Source organism: Gorilla gorilla, chromosome 1, assembly GCF_029281585.2.
Source record: "Gorilla gorilla gorilla isolate KB3781 chromosome 1, NHGRI_mGorGor1-v2.1_pri, whole genome shotgun sequence".
NCBI classification, from domain to species: domain Eukaryota; kingdom Metazoa; phylum Chordata; class Mammalia; order Primates; family Hominidae; genus Gorilla; species Gorilla gorilla.
In genome coordinates this window covers 95,963,401-95,986,329 of record NC_073224.2, presented here as the reverse complement: position 1 = coordinate 95,986,329, position 22,929 = coordinate 95,963,401, and the positions used below count along the sequence as shown (strand labels likewise).

Below are 22,929 nucleotides of genomic sequence, written 5' to 3'. Positions count from 1 at the left end.
GAGGAAGAAAACAAAGAGCAGAGCTGCAGAAACCTCCAGAAGGGCTTTTGCTTCTAACAGGTCCCACCTCCACCCCAAATGGCCAAACCTTAAAAAAGGTTCTAGAAAGGAGGCAAGTTAATGCTCTTCCCAGGAACCCCAAAGAGCACAGAGGCAGCAACCGAACTGCCCCTCCCACACCTCCTCCCAAACCAGCTGTCTACAGGGAAATCTGTGCATTGGGATCAGAAGGCATGAACTGGGAGAGAGAGCCTAGCAGCCTGCTTGCCCGCCGCCACCACGCACACAAACATACCAAAGCTCGTTGAGGAAAAGAAGATGCTGTGCTCCCAGACACATCCCACTGGACGCAGGACAAAGTCACAGGATCCAAGGCCTCAGGCAGGAGCACCACCCCAAGGACCTTCCACTCACCTGACTGCTTCCCCTTCCTCTTTCTCCTCCGCACACAGAAGCAGGCAAGGGTGCCAAGGAACAGTGTGCTTAGAATCACGATGATCACCAGAAACGGCCAAAATCTGAATTCTGAGGAATACAGAAGGCGTGAGAACTGAGCTGTCAGCTCGCTCTCTTCTTCCTTCCCACCTGCCTGCTGCAGGGGCTGCCTCAAAACCCACTTTTCTCTGTGTTGTGGCTGATTGCCTCGCGCTCTGTGAACTCATGGTCAAGGTTTTCTCTTTGCTCATTTGGTTAACCTCCTCTGAGTGATGCCAAGAGCATAGATATATCAGACAGGCCTGGCTCAAATTCTAACCCTGTGAGCTCTGCACTATTTATTTAACCTCTCTGGGCCTCTCAAGTCCTCTTATTTTTGGAAGATGCCTCAGAGCCTCTTAGATTTTCTCACCTGTAAAAGGGGATAACGTTATCTACCTATAGGGGTTAATTACATGATCTAATACAGTTGCCCTCCAAAGTTTTGAGTTCCACAATGTGGATTCAATGAATTGTGGATCCAGAATATTCAGGGAAAAGAAATGCATCTGTATTGAATATGTAGAGGCCTTTTTCCTTGTCATTATTCCCTAAACAATACAGTATAACAACTATTTAAATAGCATTTACATTGTATCAGGCATTATAACTAATTTAGAGGTGACTTAAGTAAGGTATACAGAAGGATGTGCATAGGTTATATGCAAAAACTGCACCTGTTTATGCCAGGGACTTAAACATTCGTGGATCTTGGCATCTGTGGTTGCGAGGTGGGTCCTGGAACCAATTCGTCATGGATACTGAGGGACATGTAGCACAACAAATGTTACATTTATCCATTCCTTTGTTTTTAACTCAAAAAAATACTCATTGTACAGGCAAGTTTTCCATCTCACTTTTCCACTATTCCTTCCTTCATGGCTCTTCCTCATTTGAACTTCTACTTAAAAGATTTGTGTCACACATGTAGCCTGATATATAATCCAGCCAACAAGAGGAAGGAAAAGGAATTAAGTGTTCCAAGGGCTGACAAGGCTCTTTGCAAACATTATCTCATTTACTCTTAACAGCAATCCTGTGAGGTACTTATTATCACCCCCATTTTACTCAAGGGGGTAAGAAAATTGAGGCTCAGAGAGGTTAATGAATCTGCCAGAGATCACAGAGCTTCTTTTTTTTTTTTTTTTTTTTTTCAAATAGAGATGGGATTACACCATATTGTCCAGGCTGGTCTCAAACACCTGGACTCAAGTGATCCACCTGCCTCAGCCTCCCAAAGTGCTAGGATTACATGTGTGAGCCACCACACCTGACCTCTAAGAGATCACAGAGCTTCTGAATGATGAAGCCAGTGTCCTAGTTCAGTGGCACGATCTTGACTCACTGCAACCTCCGCCTCCTGGGTTCAAGCGATTCTCCTGCCTCAGCCTCCTGAGTAGCTGAGATTACAGGTGCCCGCCAACACGCCCAGCTAATTTTTTGTATTTTTAGTAGAGACAGGGTTTCATCATGTTGGCCAGGCTGGTCTCAAACTCCTGACCTTGTGATCCACCCACCTCAGCCTCCCAAAGTGCTGGGATTACAGGCATGAGCCACTGCGCCCGGCCTGCCTCGGTCTTGTTTCTTTTTTGTCCACAAGTAGTTATTTTTGTTGCCCCATTTGGCTATAAGTTCCTTATGAATGAGAGCTGTATGGTTTTTTTTTCCTATAATGCCCATGCTGCTGGCACATTAAGTCCCTGTTTATGTAATAAAAAGTTGTGGAAAGTTAACTCAGGTAACTCTTAGGATGAGCATAAGCAACAGCCCAAGAACTCATCTAGGTATCCCTGGGGTCATCCTGATGCTCCTGCTCCAGGCTACTGCTGCACAGTGTAGTTACCTCTTGAACTATGTGGCTTGGAGAAAGTTATCACTCAGGAGGAGAGGACAGTTCTCCATCAGCCTCTCCCAGGAAGAAAATAATGTTCAGGAGCCATTTCAGGACTGTCACTCACCAAACAACTATGCCCTCCCTCTGCAGAAGAAAAGCTTGCATCTCCCAGAAGGAAATAGGGATAACATTTTTTTCCAGAGTAGGATAGGCCTAGCTTTACAGGAACTGTGTGCCTGGAGGCTAGGGCTACCCTGGGAAGGGCTACAAGGCACTGGGAGAGGAGGCCAAGGGATTTTATCTCATACCACATCTGTCTTGCACATAAGCCTGGTTGCGGGGTCCAAACTTTCAGCGCTTGTTATAGCCCAGTGTGTTCCACTTACCCTGATGGGCATTCTGACAGTCCTGAGTGAGATTCAGGGTGTGGCTTTCCCAGCTAACAGGATTGCTGACATTGCAGGTATATGTGTGCGTGCCATTAATGTCAACCTCCTCGTCCAGGAAGGTGAGGTTCCCTGCTGTCTGGATCAGCTTGCTCCCTCTGTACCAAGCATAGGTCATATTGCCATCCCTGGAGACCAAGCAAGACAGAGCCACTTGGCATCTCCCTCTGTCCAGGATCTTCCCCTGCCCCCGTAGGCGGGGTTTCTCAACTTTATCTGGAAGCAGAGATTCTGATCAGAAAGGCATTGGAAATACAGAAATTAGAGGCCTGTAGGAATCAGAGAGGGCAGTATGAACAGTCCTGGAGACTTACCAAATACAAAAACCTGGAACTTGGCTGTCTGAACTTTTCCAGATATACTGGTGACCTCCAGGCAGTAGAGGCCACTGTCCTGTTGCTGAGCTGCCTTGATGAGAAGACTCAAGTTCTCGACTGTAAAACTGAATCTATCATTGGAAGTATTGTAAGGCAAAGAGCCATTCTCCCACTTCAATATCTGATGAAATTCATTTTGTGAGGGCAGCAACTTCTTCCATGCAATGTTGTCAACCTTCGTCTGTATGCTGTTTGGTTGTAACTGAAGAGGCACTCCCGAGATGCTAACCACATGGTCAGCTGATCCCTGGCATCCTAGGAAAGAGAACCCAAGCTGAAAGTAGCGGGAAGAGTGTCAGGCCTGAGCAATGTGGGCAGCTGGATGTGACTTCCCTTAAGCCAATGGGGTGGGGATGAGTATGAGGAGCCCAGAACCTAGGAGCACCTTAAAGCGTATCCCCTCCATCTGCCTCCCCTTGTCCCCAAGCTCTGTGTCCCTAGTCTGAGGGATCCCATAGACCAATAGCTAAAATCTTGAGTACTTACTATGTGACAGGCAGGTTTCACACTTTATACATTTTAACTATTTCAGTTAAAAGGTATGATGAGTTAAAAGAATGATGAGCCTGAAACCTAGTCAGTTTGGTGTTATGTTTTTGTTTTCTTTTGTTTTGTTTTCTAGAGACAGGGTCTCACTCTGTCACCCAGGCTGGAGTGCAGTGGCGCAATCACAGCTCACTGCAGCCTTGAACTCCTGGGCTTGAGGTGATCCTCCCACCTCAACCTCCCTAGCAGCTGGGAGTACAGGTGCTAGGGAGCTTATTTGTTTACTCTTTGTAAAGACAGCAGTTTGGCTTGAGAGGATAAATTCTTAACCATGATGCTATAAATACCACATCCAAGGTGACTCCCTCCAAGCAGTGCTGAGGCAACTACTAATGGCAAGTAGTGACTGTCGGAAATTCTGAATGGTCAGGCCCAGGAAGACTAACCGTTCAAGCTGAACTCATGGCCCCTCAACCATCCTCTCAGAGAGCTGAATACATAATCCTCTCTCGTGGCACTTGGTTCATTGGATTTTGGTCATTACTTATTGATGTTTGCCAGTTTTTCAGTGATCAGAAAGTCTCCACAAAAATTTCTCCCTAGAAAACAATTTTAAAAATAAAACTACACTTCCCAGGCAGATCCCAGCACTTCCCTCTCAAAGAATCAAGATGAAACCTAATGAATATGGGGGTGTGACAACCTAGAGCAATTCTGTGCAGTCAGTGTACAAAACTGGAAGTTCCTACAGCCATTTTTAGTAACAAAGCTATGTGGCATGGCCCAGCAGGTGCAGGAAATTAAAAAGTCTCTCTGGGTGAGTTGGGGAGGCTCAGGGAGGATTTGGAAGAGAAAATAGGAGATGGGGAGAGTTTTACAAGTGGCTCCGTTAAAATGGAGGCTATTAAGAAGAGAGCAATGGAGACAGAGGGGTTTTTATATGTCCAGTGCATTATGAATGCAGTCTCTCCAAGCCACAGCTTCATCCTGGCATTTTCTCAAGAGACTAAGTAAATAATTAAAGGACTTGTAATACTATTTGTTTGATGAAATATGTTTCTTTGATCTTGATGCTCCTAAGACTAAAACACATAGGTTCCCATTTATATTTATATGACTTGTACTGGCTCTGCCCATTAGCAAACCAAAAAGCTTCTCAAAAGCAGAGACTGTGCTGTGCATCTCTGTGTCTCTGTCTCCTACGATCCGAGCACTATTTATAAGAACAAGTCAACCTACCAAATATTGCACAAAGACCCTGAGAGCAAAGGTGAATGGAAAAAATCATTACTAAACCTACAAGGAGGACATATACTGTCTTCATCAATTATTCAGTCCTTACTGAGTCCCACTGTAATCCAGCCCCTGAAGAGGCAGGGCCTCTTCATGTATAAGGCATGATTCCTGACTCCAGAGAGTTTGTGATTTGGAAACAGAACACTTTCATTCTACAGCATCCCCTTAATTGTCGAGATAAAAAAATCATCTAAGGAATTCTAATTATGTAATGAAAATCCAGGTTAAGACATGCTAACCAATCCTCCCACTAAAAATAGCTAGAAGAAAAATGAACAACATGTAGAAGCACATTGTTAAAGTTATCAGAGAGTTTATAAAGCAGTGAAAAATTATGGGGCCAAGATCTGGAAGAAGGAAATTCAGAGAGGTGAGATCAACATTTCTGACTGCCTGGAGGCATCTTCTGATTCCATAAATGGCAGCTGAAAGGCTGAGAAGCTGAGCAGAGCTCACAATAAAACTCAAGGAACTAAGAGAACATGAAGTTCAGGTCCCTCCTATTAGAAACCGGGTAGACCTAAAATCCGTCAGTGTTGAGGTTGGTACCACAGAGGGCTATACCCAAAGAGTAAGAGTGAATGAGAAATGAACAGCCCTCACAGGAACTGAAGCTCAGTTTTGAATCATCACAACCCTGGATTGAACTAATGATCTGGAATCTCTAGTAGCCCTAACCTGGCTGCCCACTAGAGGCAAATATAAGTTATGACTAGAGGAAAATAACATCAACCAGAGCATTAAATTATTTCTAGAATGTTTCATACACAATATTCAAAATGAAGTATAAGAAAAGGAAACATGTCCAAAAACCAACAGAAGAATAGAGACAATAGAAACCAACAAACAGGGCATCTACATAATAGACTTGTCAGTCATAAACTTTAAAGTAATCATGTCTAATATGTTCAAGGAAATAAAACATAAGTTTAAGAATTTCAGCAGAGAACTAGCGTGATAGAATGCAAAAATACCATGTCCTTGCAATGTGACTTTACAGCTCCTTCTGTTATCAAGAAATGGGGTTCATTTCCCTGTCTCTTGGAACCGGGCTGGTCTTCATGATGAAACGCAGCAAAAATGATGTTCTGCCAGTTCTAAGCCTAGATCTGAAAAGGCATTGCACATTTCTACTTGTTCTCTTGGAACCTCATCTGGCTGACCTGTGAACAAGCCTAAAATAGCCTGCTGGAGAATAAGATATCACATGATGCAGAGATAAACCCCTGGCCTGGTGCGGTGGCTCATGCCCGTAATTCCAGCACTTTGGGAGGCCAAGGACGGCAGATCACTCAAGGTCGGGAGTTCGAGACCACCCTGGCCAACATGGTAAAACCTCGTCTCTACTAACAATACAAAAATTAGCCAGGCGTGGTGGCACACGCTTGTAACCCCAGCTACTTGGGAGTCTGAGGCACGAGAACCGCTTGAACCCGGGAGATGGAGCTTGCAGTGAGCCGAGACATCATGCCACTGCACTCTAGCCTGCGTGACAGAGCAAGACTTAATCTCAAAAAACAATAAAAAATAAACAAATGAATCAGCCACCCGTGGCCAGTCTGGCAGCTGACCACACATGCATGACTGATGCAAGAGGAAACCAAAAGAACCACCTAGCTGAGCCCATCCCAAATTGCCAACTAGCAGAATCACTAACTAAATAGGTAGTTGTTTTAAACTACTGGATTTTGGAGTGGGTCATTATGCAGCAATAGTTACCTGAAATTGGATTTTTTTTTAAAGAATTCAATGAAAATTACAGAAGTAAAATGTAAAATAACTGTAAAACAAACTCAATTGAAGGGTTAAAAAGGCCATTTAGATGCCATTGAAAAGAGAATTAGAAAACTGTTATAAAATATCCAGAGTGAAGTAAAGAAAAACAAAAGGATAAAAATACACAAGAAGGAGTGTAAGAGATATTTGAGATATAGCAAAAACAAAACAAAACCCCTAAACTAAGTGTAATTGGAAAGCAAGGAGACGGGAGAGGAAAGAGGAACTAAGCAAAAGAGATAACAGATAAGAATTTCCCAAAACTGACAAAAGCCATCAAGATAGATTTGTAAAATGTGTTACAAACCCCAAGCAAGATCAAAACAAACCAACAAGCTGGGCACGGTGGCTCACATCTGTAATCCCAGCACTTTGGGAGGCCCAGGCGGATGGATCACCTGACGTCAGGAGTTTGAGACCAGCCTGGCCAATATGACAAAATCCCATCTCTGCTAAAAATGCAAAAATTAGCCAGGTATGGTGGTGCACACCTGTAATCCCAGCTACTTGGGAGGCTGAGGCAGGAGAATCACTTGAATCCAGGAGGTAGAGGTTGCAGTGAGCCGAGATCACGCCACTGCACTCCAACCTGGGCAACAAGAGTGAAACTCTGTCTCAAAAAAAAAAGAAAAAAAAGCAAACCAATGAACAAAAGACAACCTCTCAATACATCAAAAAAATTATGGAAACCAAAGATAAATAGAAAAATCGTAAAATAGCCAGAGTGGGGGAAAACTAAATTCCCTTCACAAAACAAACAACTTAGCTGACATTTCAGCAAAAATAATAAAAAGCAGATGATGGAATGGTATCTTTTTTTTTTTTATTTTTCCATAGGTTATTGGGGTACAGGTGGTGTTTGGTTACAAGAGAAAGTTCATTAGCAGTGATTTGTGAGTCGGTGCACCCATCACCCGAGCAGTATACACTGCACTCTATTTATAGTCTTTTATCCCTCACTCCCCTCCCACTTTTCCTCCCAAGTCACCAAAGTCCACTGTATCATTCTTATGCCTTTGCATCCTCGTAGCTTAACTCCCACGTATCAGTGAGCACATACATTGTTTGGTTTTCCAAGGAATGATATATTTAAAGTGCTGAAAGAAAATAACCGCCTATCTAGAATTTCGGTACTTCAAAGATGAAAGCAGACGCAGTGGCTCGTGCCTGTAATCCCCACACTTTGGGAGGCTGAAGCAGGTGAATCAGTTGAGGTCAGGAGTTGGAGACCAGGCTGGCCAACATGGCAAAACCCCATCTCGACTAAAAATACAAAAATTAGCTGGGCGTGGTGGCACGCGCCCGTAATCCTGGCTACTCAGGAGGCTGAGGCACGAGAATCACTTGAACCCAGGAAGTCAAGGCTGCAGCGAGCCAAGATGGTGCCACTCCCCTCCTGCCTGGGCGACAAAGTGAGACTGTCTCAAAAAACAGTAATAATTTTTTAAATGAAGCTGAAATAAAGACATTTTTAGAAAAAATAAAAAACTGAAAGAATTTGTCACAAAAAGGCCTGCAGTAAAGGAAATACCAAAGGATGTTCTTTAGATATAAAGAAAATGGAAACTCAGGCACAAGAAGTGAAGAGCAATAGAAACAGATGTAATTTGTGACAATAAAAGTGGGGGGATAGAGCTGTATAGGAGTTTTCTATAGTATTGAGGCTGAATTGGCATCAATTCAAACTATATTGTTGGAGGTATTCGTTGTAAGACCTGTGGTAACCATTGAGAAAATAACAAAATGTACAGAAAAAGAAATGAGAAGGGAATCAAAAAGATGCAGCACAAAAATATCAATTAAATACAAAAGAAGGCACTAATGGAGAAAATGAACAAAAAAGACATAAGATGTATAAAAAATATACAGAAATAGAAGGAAATGTCATCATTATAAAAGAACCAATTAAGTAGGAATAAACAATCATCTTCAGTTTCTATGCATATAACAAGTTTAAAATATATAAAATAAAATTTGATAGAACTAAAAGGAGAAGTAAATCCACAACTGTCGTTGGAGAGTTTTATTACATCTGTCTCTCTAGCTGCTACAAGAAGCACACAAAAAAATCAATAAGGCTATAAGAATTTGAAGATCATTAAACCAATATATATATATTAATTATATATAAAACAATTCTCCTAACAATTGCAGAATACATATTCTTTTCAAGTGCACATGCAATATTTACCAAAGTATTATCATATGCTGTGTATTAAAACAAGTGTCAACAAAGTTCAAAGTATTGAAATCATACCAATTATGCCCTCTAAGCACAGTAGAATTAAATAAAAAATCAATAACAGAAAAATAACCAGAAAATCTCTGAATGTTTAAAACATAAGCAACATATTTCTAAAAACCCATGAGTCAAAGAATAAATCAAATGAAATTTGGGAAATATTTAGAGCTAAGTGATAATGAGTATCAAATGTGCAATATAGCTAAGACAGTGTTTAGAGGGAAATTTATAGCTTTAAATTTGTATATTGGAAAAAAAAGAAAGTTTGCGAGTCAATAATGCAAGATTCAATCTCAAGAAACCAAAGAAAAAGAAATAGTAATTCAAATATTGATGATGACGATGATGATAACCCAGAGAAAGGAGAAAGGAGAAAGTAAATGTAAGAGTTAACCTCAATAAAATAAAAAGCAAATATACAATAGAGAAAATTAGCAAAGCCAAAAGTAAATTCATTAAATAAAAGTGTTAAAATGTATATACCTGGTGCTTTGGAGGTGCCTTCAGCACCTAGAGTCTCTTGCTATCAACCGTAGTCAACCCCACCATGTTCATTAATATAGCAGTTGACCATGAACCCTTGGACCGTGTCTCCTTGGAGCTGTTTGCAGATAAAGTTCCAAAGACAGCAGAAAACATTTGTGTTCTGAGCACTAGAGAGAAATGATTTGGTTACAAGAGCTCTTGCTCTCACAGGATTATTGCAGAATTTATGTGCCAGGATGTTGACATCACACACCATAATGGCACTGGTGGCAAGTTCATCTATGGGGTGAAATTTGATGGCGAGAACTTCATCCTGAAGCATACAGGTCTTGGCATCTTGTCCATGGCAAATGCTGGACCCAACACAAATAGTTCACAGTTTTTCATCTACATTGCTGAGACTGAATGGATGGATGGCAAGCGTGTGGTATTTGGCAAGTTGAAAGCGGGCATGAATATTGTAGACACCATGGAGCCCTTTGGGTCCAGGAATGGCAAGGCCAGCAAGAAGATCACCATTGCTGAGTGTAGACAACTCTAATCTGATATGAATCAAAAGACCCTCATTCCAGAGAAGTTCCTGCCTCAGATTCTAGAGAAAGAAATGCTACACAGAGAGACCAAGAAGAATCTGAACAGACAGGCCTTGCTGGGTTTCTCCACCCAGCCTGTTAGTATGGAATCATACCCTTTTTGTCCAGTCACATTTCTGCAAGGTTGTTGGTCATGCCTATGAAGTGAAGTCTCCATAAAAACCCAAGAGGACTGGGCTTGGAGAGCCTCCAGATAGCTGGAGATTCCTGGCAGGCAGTGTGCCCAGGGAAGGCATGGAAGCTTCATGTCCCTTCCCCCATACCTTGCCCTATGCCATCTCTTCATCTGTATGCTTTGTAATATCTCTTATAATAGACCAGCAAACATAAATGTTTCCCTGGTTTATGTGAGCCACTCCAGCAAATTAATTGAACCCAAGGAGGGGGTTGTGAGAACCCCAAGTGGAAGCTGGTTGGTCCGAAGTTTTGGAGGCCCAGACTTACAACTGGTGTGGTGGAGGGGTGGTGTTGGGGACTGAGCCCCCAGCCTCTGTGGTCTGACACTCTCTCCAGTTAGTGTCTGAACTGAATTGGAGAACACCCAGCTGGTGTCCACTGCAGAATCCATTATTCAGTTTGCTGTGAGGAGAAATCCACCTCCCTTTTGGTCACAGAAGTCTTCTACGTTGATGCTTGTTATTATTTTGATGTGGGAGCAGAGGAAAAACATGGTTGGAGAGGTTTGTTCAAAACAACAAACATTCACATTTGTACCCACCTCTTTCTTTTTTTTTTTTTTTTTGTTTTACTTTAAGTTCTGGGATACGTATGCAGAACATGCAGATTTGTTACGTAGGTGTACGTGTGCCACGGTGGTTTGCTGCACCTATCAACCCATCATCTAGGTTTTAAGCCCCACATGCATTAGGTATTTGTCCTAATGCCTCCCTCCCCTTGCCCCTCACCCACTAACAGGCCCTGGTGTGTGATATTCCCTTCCCTGTGCCCATATGTTCTCATTGTTCAACTCCCACTTTGAGTGAGAACACATGGTGTTTGGTTTTCTGTTCCTGTGTTAGTTGGCTGAGAACGATGGCTTCCAGCTTCATCCATGTCCCTGCAAACTCAGGAACAGAAAAGGGATTCCATAATTACCTCTTTTAATCAACATTGTACTGGAGGTCATGGCTAGTTCAACAAAACAAGGAAAATAGTCAAAGGGAATAAAAATTAGAAATGAATATGTGAGGCTGGGCTCAGTGGCTCACGCCTGTAATCCCAGCACTTTGGGCAGCTCACCTGAGGTCAGGAGTTCGAGACCAGCCTGGCCAACACAGGGAAACCCCATCTCTACTAAAAATACAAAAATTAGCCAGGTGGGTGGCAGTCACCTGAAATCCCAGCTACTCGGGAGACTGAGGCAGGAGAATCGCTTGAACCCAGGAAGCGGAGGCTGCAGTGAGCCAAGATGGCACCATTGCACTCCAGCCTGGGCAACAAGAGCAAAACTCCATCTCAAAAAAAAAAAAATGAATATGTGAAACTGTCATTATTCACAAACTATATACCTGTGTATATAGGAAACCAAGACGACTATATGAAAAATTATTTGAGTGTAGAAGTCAGTTTTGCAAAATTGCTAGATATAAGGTCAATATACAAAAATCATTTTTATTTCTATATATTAGTACAAACAGATAAAAATGAAATTTTGAAAACAATACTATTTACAGCAGCACAAAAAAGATAAAATATATAGAAATAATTTCAAGAAGAAATATTTAAGACCTATACACCTATTGCAACAAAAGATTGCTGAGAAAAAATTAAAGAGCTAAATAAACAGGAGACTATATCATGGTTTTTATTGGAAGACTTAATATTGCTAAGATGTCAATTCTTCCTAAATTAATTTATAGATTCAATAGAATTCCAATAAAAATTATTGCAGGTTATTTTTATAGAAATTAACAAGTTGATTCTAAAACTTATATGAAAATGTAAAAGACATAGAATAGCCAAGGCAATCTTGAAGAAGAACAAAGCTAGAAGGTTTTCACTACCTAATATCAAGATATATTGTAAAACTTCAGAAATTAAGATAGCATTCCAGTATTGCAAGGATTGAAAAGTAGTCGATGGAATATAATAGTCTAGAAATAGACCCTGTGTGTGGGAAAAACACTAACTGTTTTTCCTCTGGTTTTACACCACAACAATCAACACAGAAGACTTCTGTGACCAATGTGTGGGGAGTTTCCCACGTGCCAAGCAAGCAATCAGCTCTTCAGTGGACACCAACTGGATGTCCTCTAATTCAGTTCAATTCTGACACTATCTACCTGTAGATATCCACCAGATGCCAACTGCAAGCTCCAGATTGTTTTACCTGCACTTCTGACCAACTAGCTATAAACTGGGTTTCCCGTTATTCCCTCCTTGGGTTCAATTAATTTGCTAGATGGCTCACAGAACTCAGGGAAACACATTCACTGGATTATTAGAAAGGTTATTACAAAGGGTACATATGAAGAGCTGCATAGGACAAGGTGTAGGGGAAGGGATACAGAGTTTCCATGCCTTCCCAGGGCGTGCCACCCTCCAGGAACCTCCGTATGTTTAGCTCTCTCAACCTTGTTCTTTGGGTTTTCATGGAGGCCTCAATAAGTGGGAATGATTGACCACTGGCCATCGGTGATCAACTTAACCTTCAATCCCTCTCCTTTTCCTGGAGGTTGGGGACGGGCTCAGAGTCCAATATTCCAACCCTGCCTTGGTCTTTCTGGTGACCGGCCCCTATCCCGAAGCTGCCTACAGGCTGCCAGCCATCGGTCACCTCATTAGCCTACAAAAAGACATCACTCTGGAATTTCTAAAAATTTTAGGACTTGTATGCCAGGAAAGGAGGTTGAAAACCAAATATATATTTCACAATATCACACAAACCAACACATACTTGATCTTTTCAATAAAGGGTGCTTGGTCAGATTGATATCTATAAGGAAAAAAAACCTTGATATCTCCCTCATATCATATACAAAAATTAATTTAAAACAAATCATAAATTTAAATATGAAAGCTAAACCTATAAAGCTTCCAGGAAAAAGCACAAGAGAATATCTTATCTACATCTTGAGATAGACAAATGTTTCCTTTTTTATTTTTACATTTTAATCTATTTTTATGTTTATTTTGAGACCAGATTATGAGACTGGCTAATTTTTGCATTTTTGGTAGAGATAGAGTTTCACCATGTTGCCAAGGCTTGTCTTGAACTCCTGGGCTCAAGTGATCCACCCGCCTTGGCCTCCCAAAGCGCTGAGATTACAGGCATGAGCCACTGCACCCAGACAACAAATGTTTCTTTAACAGGACACACACACAAAAAAATAAATCACTAACCATAAAAGAATATTGATAAATTGGACTTCACTAAAACTTAGAACTTCTGTTTGGTGAAAGACAACATTGAGAGAGTGAAAAAGCCAGCCAAAGACTGGGAGAAAATGTTTGCAATACATATATTTGAAAAAGGGCTCATATCCAGAGTATATAAAGAATTCCATCAATAATAGACTGATGACAATAATGACAAAAAAAGCAACAGACTTGGGCAGGCACTTTAGGAAAGAGAATATCCAATAGCCAATAGGCATGCAAAAGGGTGCCCAACAACATTAGTCATCAGAGAATATGAGATTTCACATTCCCACCAAAATAGCTAACATTTAAAGGTCTGAAGGCTGGGCGAAGCGGCTAAAGCCTGTAATCCCACACTTTGGGAGGCCGAGGCGGGTGGATTGCTTGAGGCCAGGAGTTCGAGGCCAGCCTGGCCAACATGGTGAAACCCCATCTCTACTAAAAATGCAAAAATTAGCAGAGCACGGTGGTGGCGCCTGTAATCCCAGCTTCTTGGGAGTCTGAGGCAGGAGAATTGCTTGAACCCAGGATGCAGAGGTTGCAGTGAGCCAAGATCACGCCACTGTACTCCAGCCTGGGTGACAGACTGAGACTTGGTCTCAAAAATAAATGTAAATAAATAAATGTGAAAATTCCAAGGCTTGACAGAGATGGGAGCAACTGAGATTCTCATTTATTGCTAGTGAGAGTGTAAATTGGTACCAGCACTTTGGAAAACTATTTTACGGTATCTTCTAAAACTAAACTTACATATACCCTTTGATCCAGAAGAATTTGTACACAAGAAAATCTGGGCCAGGCATGGTGGCTTATGCCTGTAATCCCAGCACTTTGGGAGGTCGAGGCAGGCGGATCACCTGAGGTCAGGAGTTTGAGACCAGCCTGGCCAACATGGTGAAACCCCATCTCAAAAAAAAGAAAAAAAAATTAGCTGGGCGTGGCAGTGCACACCTGTAATCCCAGCTCCTTGGAAGGCTGAAGCAGGAGAATCACTTAAATCTGAGAGGCGGAGGTTGCAGTGAGCCAAGATCATGCCATTGCACTCCAGCCTGGGCAACAAGAGTGAAACTCCGTCTCAAAAAAAAAGAAAATCTGGTGTTTATATCCACTAAAAATATGTACAAGAGTGTTAATAATGGCTTTAGTCATAATAATTCAAAATGAGAAAAAACCCAAATGTCTATCACGATTAGATGAGCAAATAAATCATGGTATAGTCTTATAAGGAATATTACACAGCAATGAAAAAGAAAAGCTACTTTTCCTGGCAATAATGTGGATGGATCTCACCACAATGATGAGTATTAATGAAGCTAGACTCCAAAAAGTACATAGTGAATTATTTCACTGATATAAAGTTTAAAATCTGGAAAAACTAATATATGGTGAGAGAGGTTAGAATGTGATTACCCTTGCAGGAGGAGGGTTATCAACTTGAAGGGCCAAAAAGGAATAACTGGGTGCTAGAAATGTGTTACATCTTGATGTGGGTAGTTTTGATATGTACTTACACATATAAAAGTTCATCAAGCTGTTGATTTAAATTTTGTGCACACAGCTGTGAGTTGTATCTTGATAAAAAAGCAGAAAGAGTAATGACTACCTCTCACTCAACTGTTCTGACCATTAACTAAGATGTACTTCGATAAAAGCAAAATATGACTTGCCCATTGTGGAAACATTACCATAGCAAGTGAATTTGTAGATTTCCTCACTCATCTCAGCTAAACCCAACTCTTAGCTAAATATCAGAAAAGCCTGGGAGGCAGGGGTTGCAGTGAGCCATGACTGCACCACTGCACCCCAGCCTGGGTGACAGAGCAAGACCCTGCCCAAAAAAAAAAAAAAAAAGTGAAAAAAGAAGATAGACCTAAAACAGCCAACTGAAATGCAATATGGAATGTGCTATGGAGGTGTGCCCAGGGTGTGAGGCAAGCATAAGGAAAGCATGTTTTCCTCTGCCCTGCAGAGTTAGGAGTGGCTGCCCAGAGGCGGTGGGTGGGAGCTGCCATTGAAAGAAAAAGCCAAGGCCTGCCTGGTGTATGCAGAAAGGAACAGGGAAGGCAGGTATTACGGACACAGCAGTAGCATGGTTAAGTGAACACAAAACACACGTGTGGCTTATGGGTCTGGTAAAGATGGAGCAGGTTTGGAGAACGGGGTGATGGAACATGAGTTTAATTTTCAGGTGTTTTGCGGTGGTTTCACTTTATTTTTATCTTTTATAAAATTGTGAGAGGTAGCACAACTATTAAAAGGTACTTAAATATAAATATACGGTGTAATGAATAATAACATAAACTCCCATATAATCCACCAGTAGATCAGAATGTAGAGCGCTATGTAGAAGAAGGTTGTTCTCTGCTATTATAAAACTGAATAGGAATCACACAGGAAAATGGTTAAGTTATTGTCTAGACTTCTTTGTTTGTTTGTTTGTTTGTTTGTTTGTTTTAAGACGGAGTCTCGCTCTGTCACCCAGACTGGTGTGTAGTGGCATGATCTCGGCTCACTGCAATCTCTGCCTCCCAGGTTCAAGTGATTCTCCTGTCTCAGCCTCATGAGTAACTGGGACTACAGGTGCCTGCCACCACCCCCAGCTATTTTTTTTTTTTTTTTTTTGTATTTTTAGTAGAGACAGGGTTTCGCCATATTGGCCAGGCTGGTCTTGAACTCCTGACCTCAAGTAATCCACCCGTCTCAGCCTCCCAAAGTTCTGGCGTGAGCCACCACTCCCAGCCATAGACTTCTAAATACTTAAAGAATGAAATGTGTGATCTACAGTCCTCATGCTATACTGCCTTTGGGGTCTTTTTAAAAATTATATTATATTTTATTTTTTATATTATATTAATATAAAATATTAATATAATATAATATAATTATATAAAATAATATATAAAATATATAATATAAAATAAAATGCCATTATATTTTATTTTTATGTAATATTATATTAGTTTATACATTTAAGACTGGTTTGTCTGCAAATAAAAAGGAGCTAGAGAGAACACCAGGTGTTGTTTTGATTTGTTGGTTTGATTTTTCAACTGGAAGGAAACTGTACTAAAGGTAGGAAGCCCACAGAAAAGGAGCAGCTGAAGAAAGATGAGGGATGTCTTCATAGACAGCAGGTCCCAGGTGACTTCTGAAAGAAGCTCTGGTGCCCTGAGCACACAGGGGAGTATTGGTCAAGGACAGGGCAAGAACACTCTTGCCCTCAACAGAGGCAAATGTGGCCATTTACAGGAGTAGATGAAGTACATTGACACTGGAGACTTGTTAGCAAGGTTGGTGGAATCCCTAACTTGTGCTTCTGTTTTCTTAAAGAAGGAGGTTGTTGGTTTGTGGAGGCTGAGATAGTGGAACAGGGCCCTGAAAGAGATGATGAAGGTGTGGAATTCTCCCACCTTTTGGGGAACAGGAGAAGCTGTGGGCCAGAAATGAGGATTCCCAGGACACTGACAGTCCAGCTGGGGTTGGAGATTACGAATCTGTAGCTGCTCTTTGTTGCTGAATTTTCTCCTGCAGCCCCCAACACTCCAGTGTGGGAAGGAGGAAGATGGTTGGAATGAGTTTCCATGGACGGCCTGGAAGGGGTGGGTGCCAGGGCAGGGGTGCAGAGCAGATACGGTGAAAAGGCAAGTAGACAAGTCACTATGTCCAGGGTATTGTGACTGATACAGAAAGACCTCGGTTTCTGTCCCAGAGGGGTACACACACCAGATAGGGGAGATGAAATGCTACTACGAAAACATAACTTCAACACAAGTTCTCACACATTTAGCGAGGCATAGAGGAGGAGCCAACAAGTGAAAATTGTTTAGAGGAAAGAGGCCGCAGTCCAGGAAGGCCCCCGGGCCCCTGCCACTGCTGTTGCTACTGCTCGGCAGCTTTGGGGGCCACCTTCCTGTGGTTAAGAACGGATGAGGTGAACTAGTAACTCTGAAAGGGAGGGCAGAGGGTAGATGATTAACTCCACTGCAGCCTCAGGAAGAACAGAGGATGGTCAAGGAGACAAGTACAGAGGATGGTGAAGGAGACAATCTGATCCAGCAGTGAGTCCCGCTCAGCCCTGAGCCCATGTGCAGAGCTCTGAGTCAGCTCAGCTTCCTCCAACCTGGACCTGCCAGTCGGAGGAAGGTGTGGGGCCTGAGCACCTGGGAGAAGGAGCACGGGAGGGTCTCAGAGCAAGTGGAATTTCCACCAGCCAACAAATAGATGTTAAGGTTTTCTCAGCTAGGGCTTGTGCTACCAGGCTTGGGGTAAAGGCATCAAAAGATGTACCTGCTGGGGACTAAGTGAACAGAGTCCAGTGAGATTCCAAAAGTGCTGGGGCAATCCAGCTCTAGTCTGGGCAAAATCATAAGATAGATAAAGTATCCTATAGGGCCCACATCCCATTTCTTTCTTCCTCTCTATTTAGCTTCATACTGACCATATTAACTCTCCTCCTCAGGCAATGCAACCCCCTTACCTCTGTCAAAACTCACCTAGCCCAAGTCCCACTCTTTGCATCAGTTAACCAAATCATCTCATATGTCATACTGTTTCTCCAATGATAACAAGTGCATCTGCCTTTCCTGTTTCCCATCCAAACCCCATGCATCCCTGGCTTTTCTGAGCTGTTTCCGCTGCTTCAATTGTCCTTCTACTTTGTACTTACCTCCTAAACTCTTATTTATTCTTCAAGGCCAGTTCCCCAGTGTTCCTACCTAGAAGGAATCTTCAACTTCTTAGCTCCTTTTTTATTCTAAATGTATCTTGCCTGTTAATGACACATAGCATTTCCATCTTCCCTTATAGTTGTAATTATACATACCCATTTTCCTCTGTCTGAAAGATTCTTAAGGGTAGAATAGACATCTGTTTCATCTTTGTTTCCCCCACAAAACCTTGCATAATTCTTGGAGCATAATAAGGGCTGGGGAAAGAGTTTATGAATAAGACCTCAAAAGCACAGGCAACAGAAGCAAAATAAACAAATGGTATTACAGCAAACTAAAAAAAAATCGTGTACAGTAAAGGAAACAATTCACAGAGTGAAAAGGCAACCAATAGAATAGGAAAAAAAATTGCAAACTATGAATCCTACAGGCAACTAATATGCAGAATAGACAAGAAATTCAAACGTCACAACAGCAAAATGAACAACCCAAGCAAGGGCTTCATGAATCCGTTTAAATTAATTAATTCAACAATGCATCTCACATAACTCCTAAAAATGACTCTATTGTCAGAATTTCATGCAGGATACCAGAGAAATCACAGAGCTGTAATTCCCTTGCCTTTGGCCTCTTGCCAAGCTCCACATTTCCACAGTTTAATTTTCCATATGCAGACCTTCAGAACCAAAAGCCAGTGGCCCCAAAGCAGCATGGAACTCTCATGTACTATTTGGTTCAACCACTTTGGAAAACAGTTTGACAGCATCTGCTAGAGTTACGTACACATACTCCATGGTTCTGCCCCTAGAGATATACCCAACAGACATGCATGCACAAAAGGCTCATCACAGCATTATTATAACAGCAAAAACAAAATTGAAAACAACCAAAAGGTTCATCAATAATAGAAAAAGTGAATAAACTATGATATAGTCATGCAATAAAATACTATACAGCCATGAAAATGATCTGCTACAAATAATAGCATACATAAATCTCATAAGATGTTGAGCAAAAGTAGTCAGACACAAGAGTGCATACCGTTTGATTCCATATATACGGACAAAACAAATCTGTGATGTTAGAAGTCAGAATTGTGGCTATATTTATGGAAGACAGAGGAAGTAATGAATGGGAGAGAACATGTGGTAGACACAAGAGTGTGTTCATTTAACAATAGCTCATTGAGATGTACATTTACAATTTTGTGTACTTTTCTGTATGTTGCACTTCAATAAAAGAGGTTTGTCTGTGAAGACAATGGCCTGGCTGGGCACAGTGGCCCACATCTGTAATCCCAGTACTTTGGGAGGCCAAGGCAAGAGGATTGCTTGAGCCCAGGAATTCAAGACCAGCCCAGGCAGCATGGCAAAACCCCGCCTCTACACAAAAATTAAAAATAAGCCAAGTGTGGTGATACATGCCTGTAGTCCCAGCTACTAAGGAGGCTGAGGCAGAAGGATTGCTTGAGCCCAGGAGGTCAAGGCTACAGTGAGCTGTGATCACATCACTGCATTCCAGCCTGGGTGATAGAGCAAGACCTTGTCTCACAAAAAAATAAAAATAAATAAATAAAAATTAAAAATTAAAAAAAAACAAGACATGCCCTGTCTCTCCTTGAAGTGATTTCAGTGGATTCCTTTCTGGATGGTGCTGCATCCCAGGGTACATTGAATTCCAATCTCTTTCCTGTGTCCAGCTACTTTGCCATTCACCCTTTGTTGGAGGGGAGGTGCAATGAGGAAGAGAAGAGCAAAAACGACTCCAGCCTTTCTACAGCTTACCTGGATCCCAGCCAAAGCAGTTGCAGTTAGACTCCACTCCCTGAGAAGTGACAGTTCCAACACAATCTACGCAAACAGCTGGCAACCCTTGGAGCTAATCTATAAGGTGTCACCTGTGCCCTTTTATTGTCCAGCAGATCTCAACTCAGGCTGTAAAGCATCTGGGGATTCATAGCCTCCAGCCTGTGTGTCCTTTGGGGTTTCCTCAGAATGGACAACTGAAACCTGAATTTTGGGTCCAAAATGAATTGTAGGGCCCAGGCCTATTCCTTGGGCAATGATTTGAAGACCCCTCCTTCCCAATATGTCTAACCCAAAAAACATCCCAGGCTGCCCGTAAGATGCCTGAAAATAATTCACTTATTCACTCAAGAAACATGTTTTGAACACCTACTGCATTGGCACTGCACCAGGCACTAATCACAACTGTAGTAACAGTGACTCAGGCAATCTAGTGTAAGCTCTCTGAACAAACGGGCCCTGGACTTACTTGCCACTGAATCCTCAATAGCCCTGGTTCAGAGCTACTCAAAATATATCCAGAGAAAGAATGGGAACAGAGAGGGGGCTGCTATTGTGAAATAAGTATCTACTGAGGGTTGACTTGTGCCAGGTACTGCTCTAGATGTTGAGGAGACAACGGTGAGCAAAACAGACAAAAGCCCTGGCCTCAAGGATCTTACAGTCTAGGGGGCTGAAGAGGAGACTGGGAGACAGAAAATGAAAAACATAAGTAAACAGGATGGAACATAAATGGAGATGAGGACTATGGAGAAAAATTAAGTGGAGAGAGAGCTAAGAGGTTGCAGAATGGCAGGCTGACATTTTCAGTGGGGAAGGCATCACTGAAAAGGAGGTATTTGAGCAAAACTCTGAGGAGTTGAGGGAAGAGGCCATGTAGCCAGTGAAGGAGCAGCATCCCAGGCAGAGAAAACTGTGAATACAGCAGAGAGCGAGCTCCAGGACCAGCAGGCAGCACGGCTGAAATGCTGTGAGCAAGAGGAGAGACAAAGAGGAGCGGGTCTTGGAAGCCAGGTCACGCACCATTGTAAAATGCACGGCTTTTACTCTGAATGAAAGAAGAAGTCTTTGGAAGAATTTCGCAATGCTCAAGAGTTATATGCACATCTTACATAAATAGTACTCCTGCTAAATTATTCAGTAAACAAAGTGGTTTTTTAAATTTCACTGTCATCATATGACTCCTGATGGGATGCGCTAAGAAAGACACAGTATCACTTTTGTGGTATTCCTGTCAAAAATGCATATAATATCTGCTGTCAATGGGCACAGAAAAAAAATTTTTTATAGAAAAAATAATTTTAAAAATGCATATGATGGCTAGGCATGATGGCTCACACCTGTAGTCCCACCACTTTAGGAGACTGAGGCAGGTGGATCGCCTGAGCCCAGGAGTTCAAGACCACCCTGGGCAACATGGGGAAACCCTGTATCTACAAAAAAAAAAAAAAATTAGCCAGGCATGGTGGCACAGACCTCTAGTTCCAGCTACCAGGGAGGCTGAGGTGAGAGGATGGCTTGAGCCTGCGAGGTCGAGGCTACAGTGAGCCGTGAGCATGCCACTGCACTCCAGTCTGGGTGACAGAACCAGATCCTCTCTTGAAAAATAATAATAGGCCGGGCACAGTGGCTCACACCTGGTATCCCAGCACTTTTGAGAGGCGGAGGTGGGCGGATCAATTGAGGTCAGGAGTTTAAGACCAGCCTGGCCAACATGGTGAAACCCTGTCTCCACCAAAAATACAAAAATTAGCCAGGCTTGGTGGCATGCATCTGTAGTCCCAGCTACTCGGGAGGCTGAGGCAGGACAATCACTTGAACCCGGGGGAGCGGAAGTTGCAGTGAGCCGAGATTGGACCACTGTATTCCAGCCCAGGCCACAGAGCGAGACTCCATCTCTAAAAAATAATAATAATGATGATATAAAATAAATAAAAATGCATATGATAACCTGAATCATATGAGGGAACATCAGACAAACCCAGATTAAGGAACCCTCTACAGAACAACTGGCTTGTCTTCTTCAAGAATGCAATATCATGAAAGATGAAGAAAGGTTAAAGTATGGTCATAGACTGAACATGAGAAACATAACAAGTGAATGTAATACATGATCTTGATTGCATCTTGGGTCAGCAAAAAAAAAAAATAAAGCATATTCTTGGGACAATTGGTAATATGTGAATATGGACAGCGTATTTGATGGTATTAATGTTAAATTTACTGAATTTGACAATTGTGCTGTAGTAACATGAGAATGTCTTTGTTCATAGGATATAAGTGCTAAAATATTTAGGAGTAAGGGGACATAATGTCACAACTTGTTCTCAAGTGGTTCAGCAAAAATTATTATACATTTATACACACATATACATACAGCTAGAGAAAGAGAAATAAAGTAAATGTGATGAAATGTTAATTGGTGAATCTAGATGAAAGAAATTCAAGAACCGTTTGAACTATTCTTGCAGCTTCCCTGGAACTTCACAATTATTTCAAACTAAAAGGTTTAAAAATTAAAGAAATAGAGCAGCTTCAGTCAACTTATGCCAGGCCTGCCCCACAGACACAGGATGGAGGAGGAAGAAGCTCAGGAAGACCCAAGTCCATCCCTCCCTGTGCCTAACAAGTCACTCACCAGCTTCACCGTGCAAGGGCCGGCATAGCCAAGCCCAGCTATGGTGCTGAAGCCCTGGGAATGAGGGTGGAGGGAGCATCGCCCTCTGTCACACAGGCTCATGACCTCAGGGTCATAACCTCAGCTTCTCTGTTACTCTCATCCCCACAACCAGGCACCAATCCCATCAGTCCTCCTTCAGCTGTCTGAGCTGCATTCAAGGATCCTTAGATCAGGTTCCAACCTAGCTCTCCTGCCCAGAATCCTGGGCCACTAGGCCCCCCAACCCACCCACAAGAGCTGCAGGCTTCCCTCCTTCCTCCCTGATCCCTGTTCCTCATCATGCTCTGCCCTAGGCGGCCTGCATCCTTACAAATGTTGAGTCCACCTGAGCCTTGACTGTGTCTTCCTGAAGGACACAAGAATGCTCAGGGACTCGGTAACTGAATTGAGTACCTGGGCATGGGACT

The 22,929-nt window shown here is 42.3% G+C and overlaps 1 protein-coding gene across 1 annotated transcript in view; it reads right to left on the bottom strand.

The window, feature by feature from the left end:
* The window catches only part of CD244 (CD244 molecule), a 32,732-nt gene that overhangs the window by 8,311 nt on the left and 1,492 nt on the right, over positions 1 to 22,929 (bottom strand). Inside the window, exons 2-4 of the mRNA XM_019036710.4 lie at positions 3,069 to 3,386; positions 2,695 to 2,970; positions 415 to 525 (exon numbers count right to left, since the gene is read on the bottom strand). Coding sequence (XP_018892255.1) covers positions 415 to 525; positions 2,695 to 2,970; positions 3,069 to 3,386 — 705 coding nt within the window. The remainder of the gene's footprint in view (positions 1 to 414; positions 526 to 2,694; positions 2,971 to 3,068; positions 3,387 to 22,929) is intronic.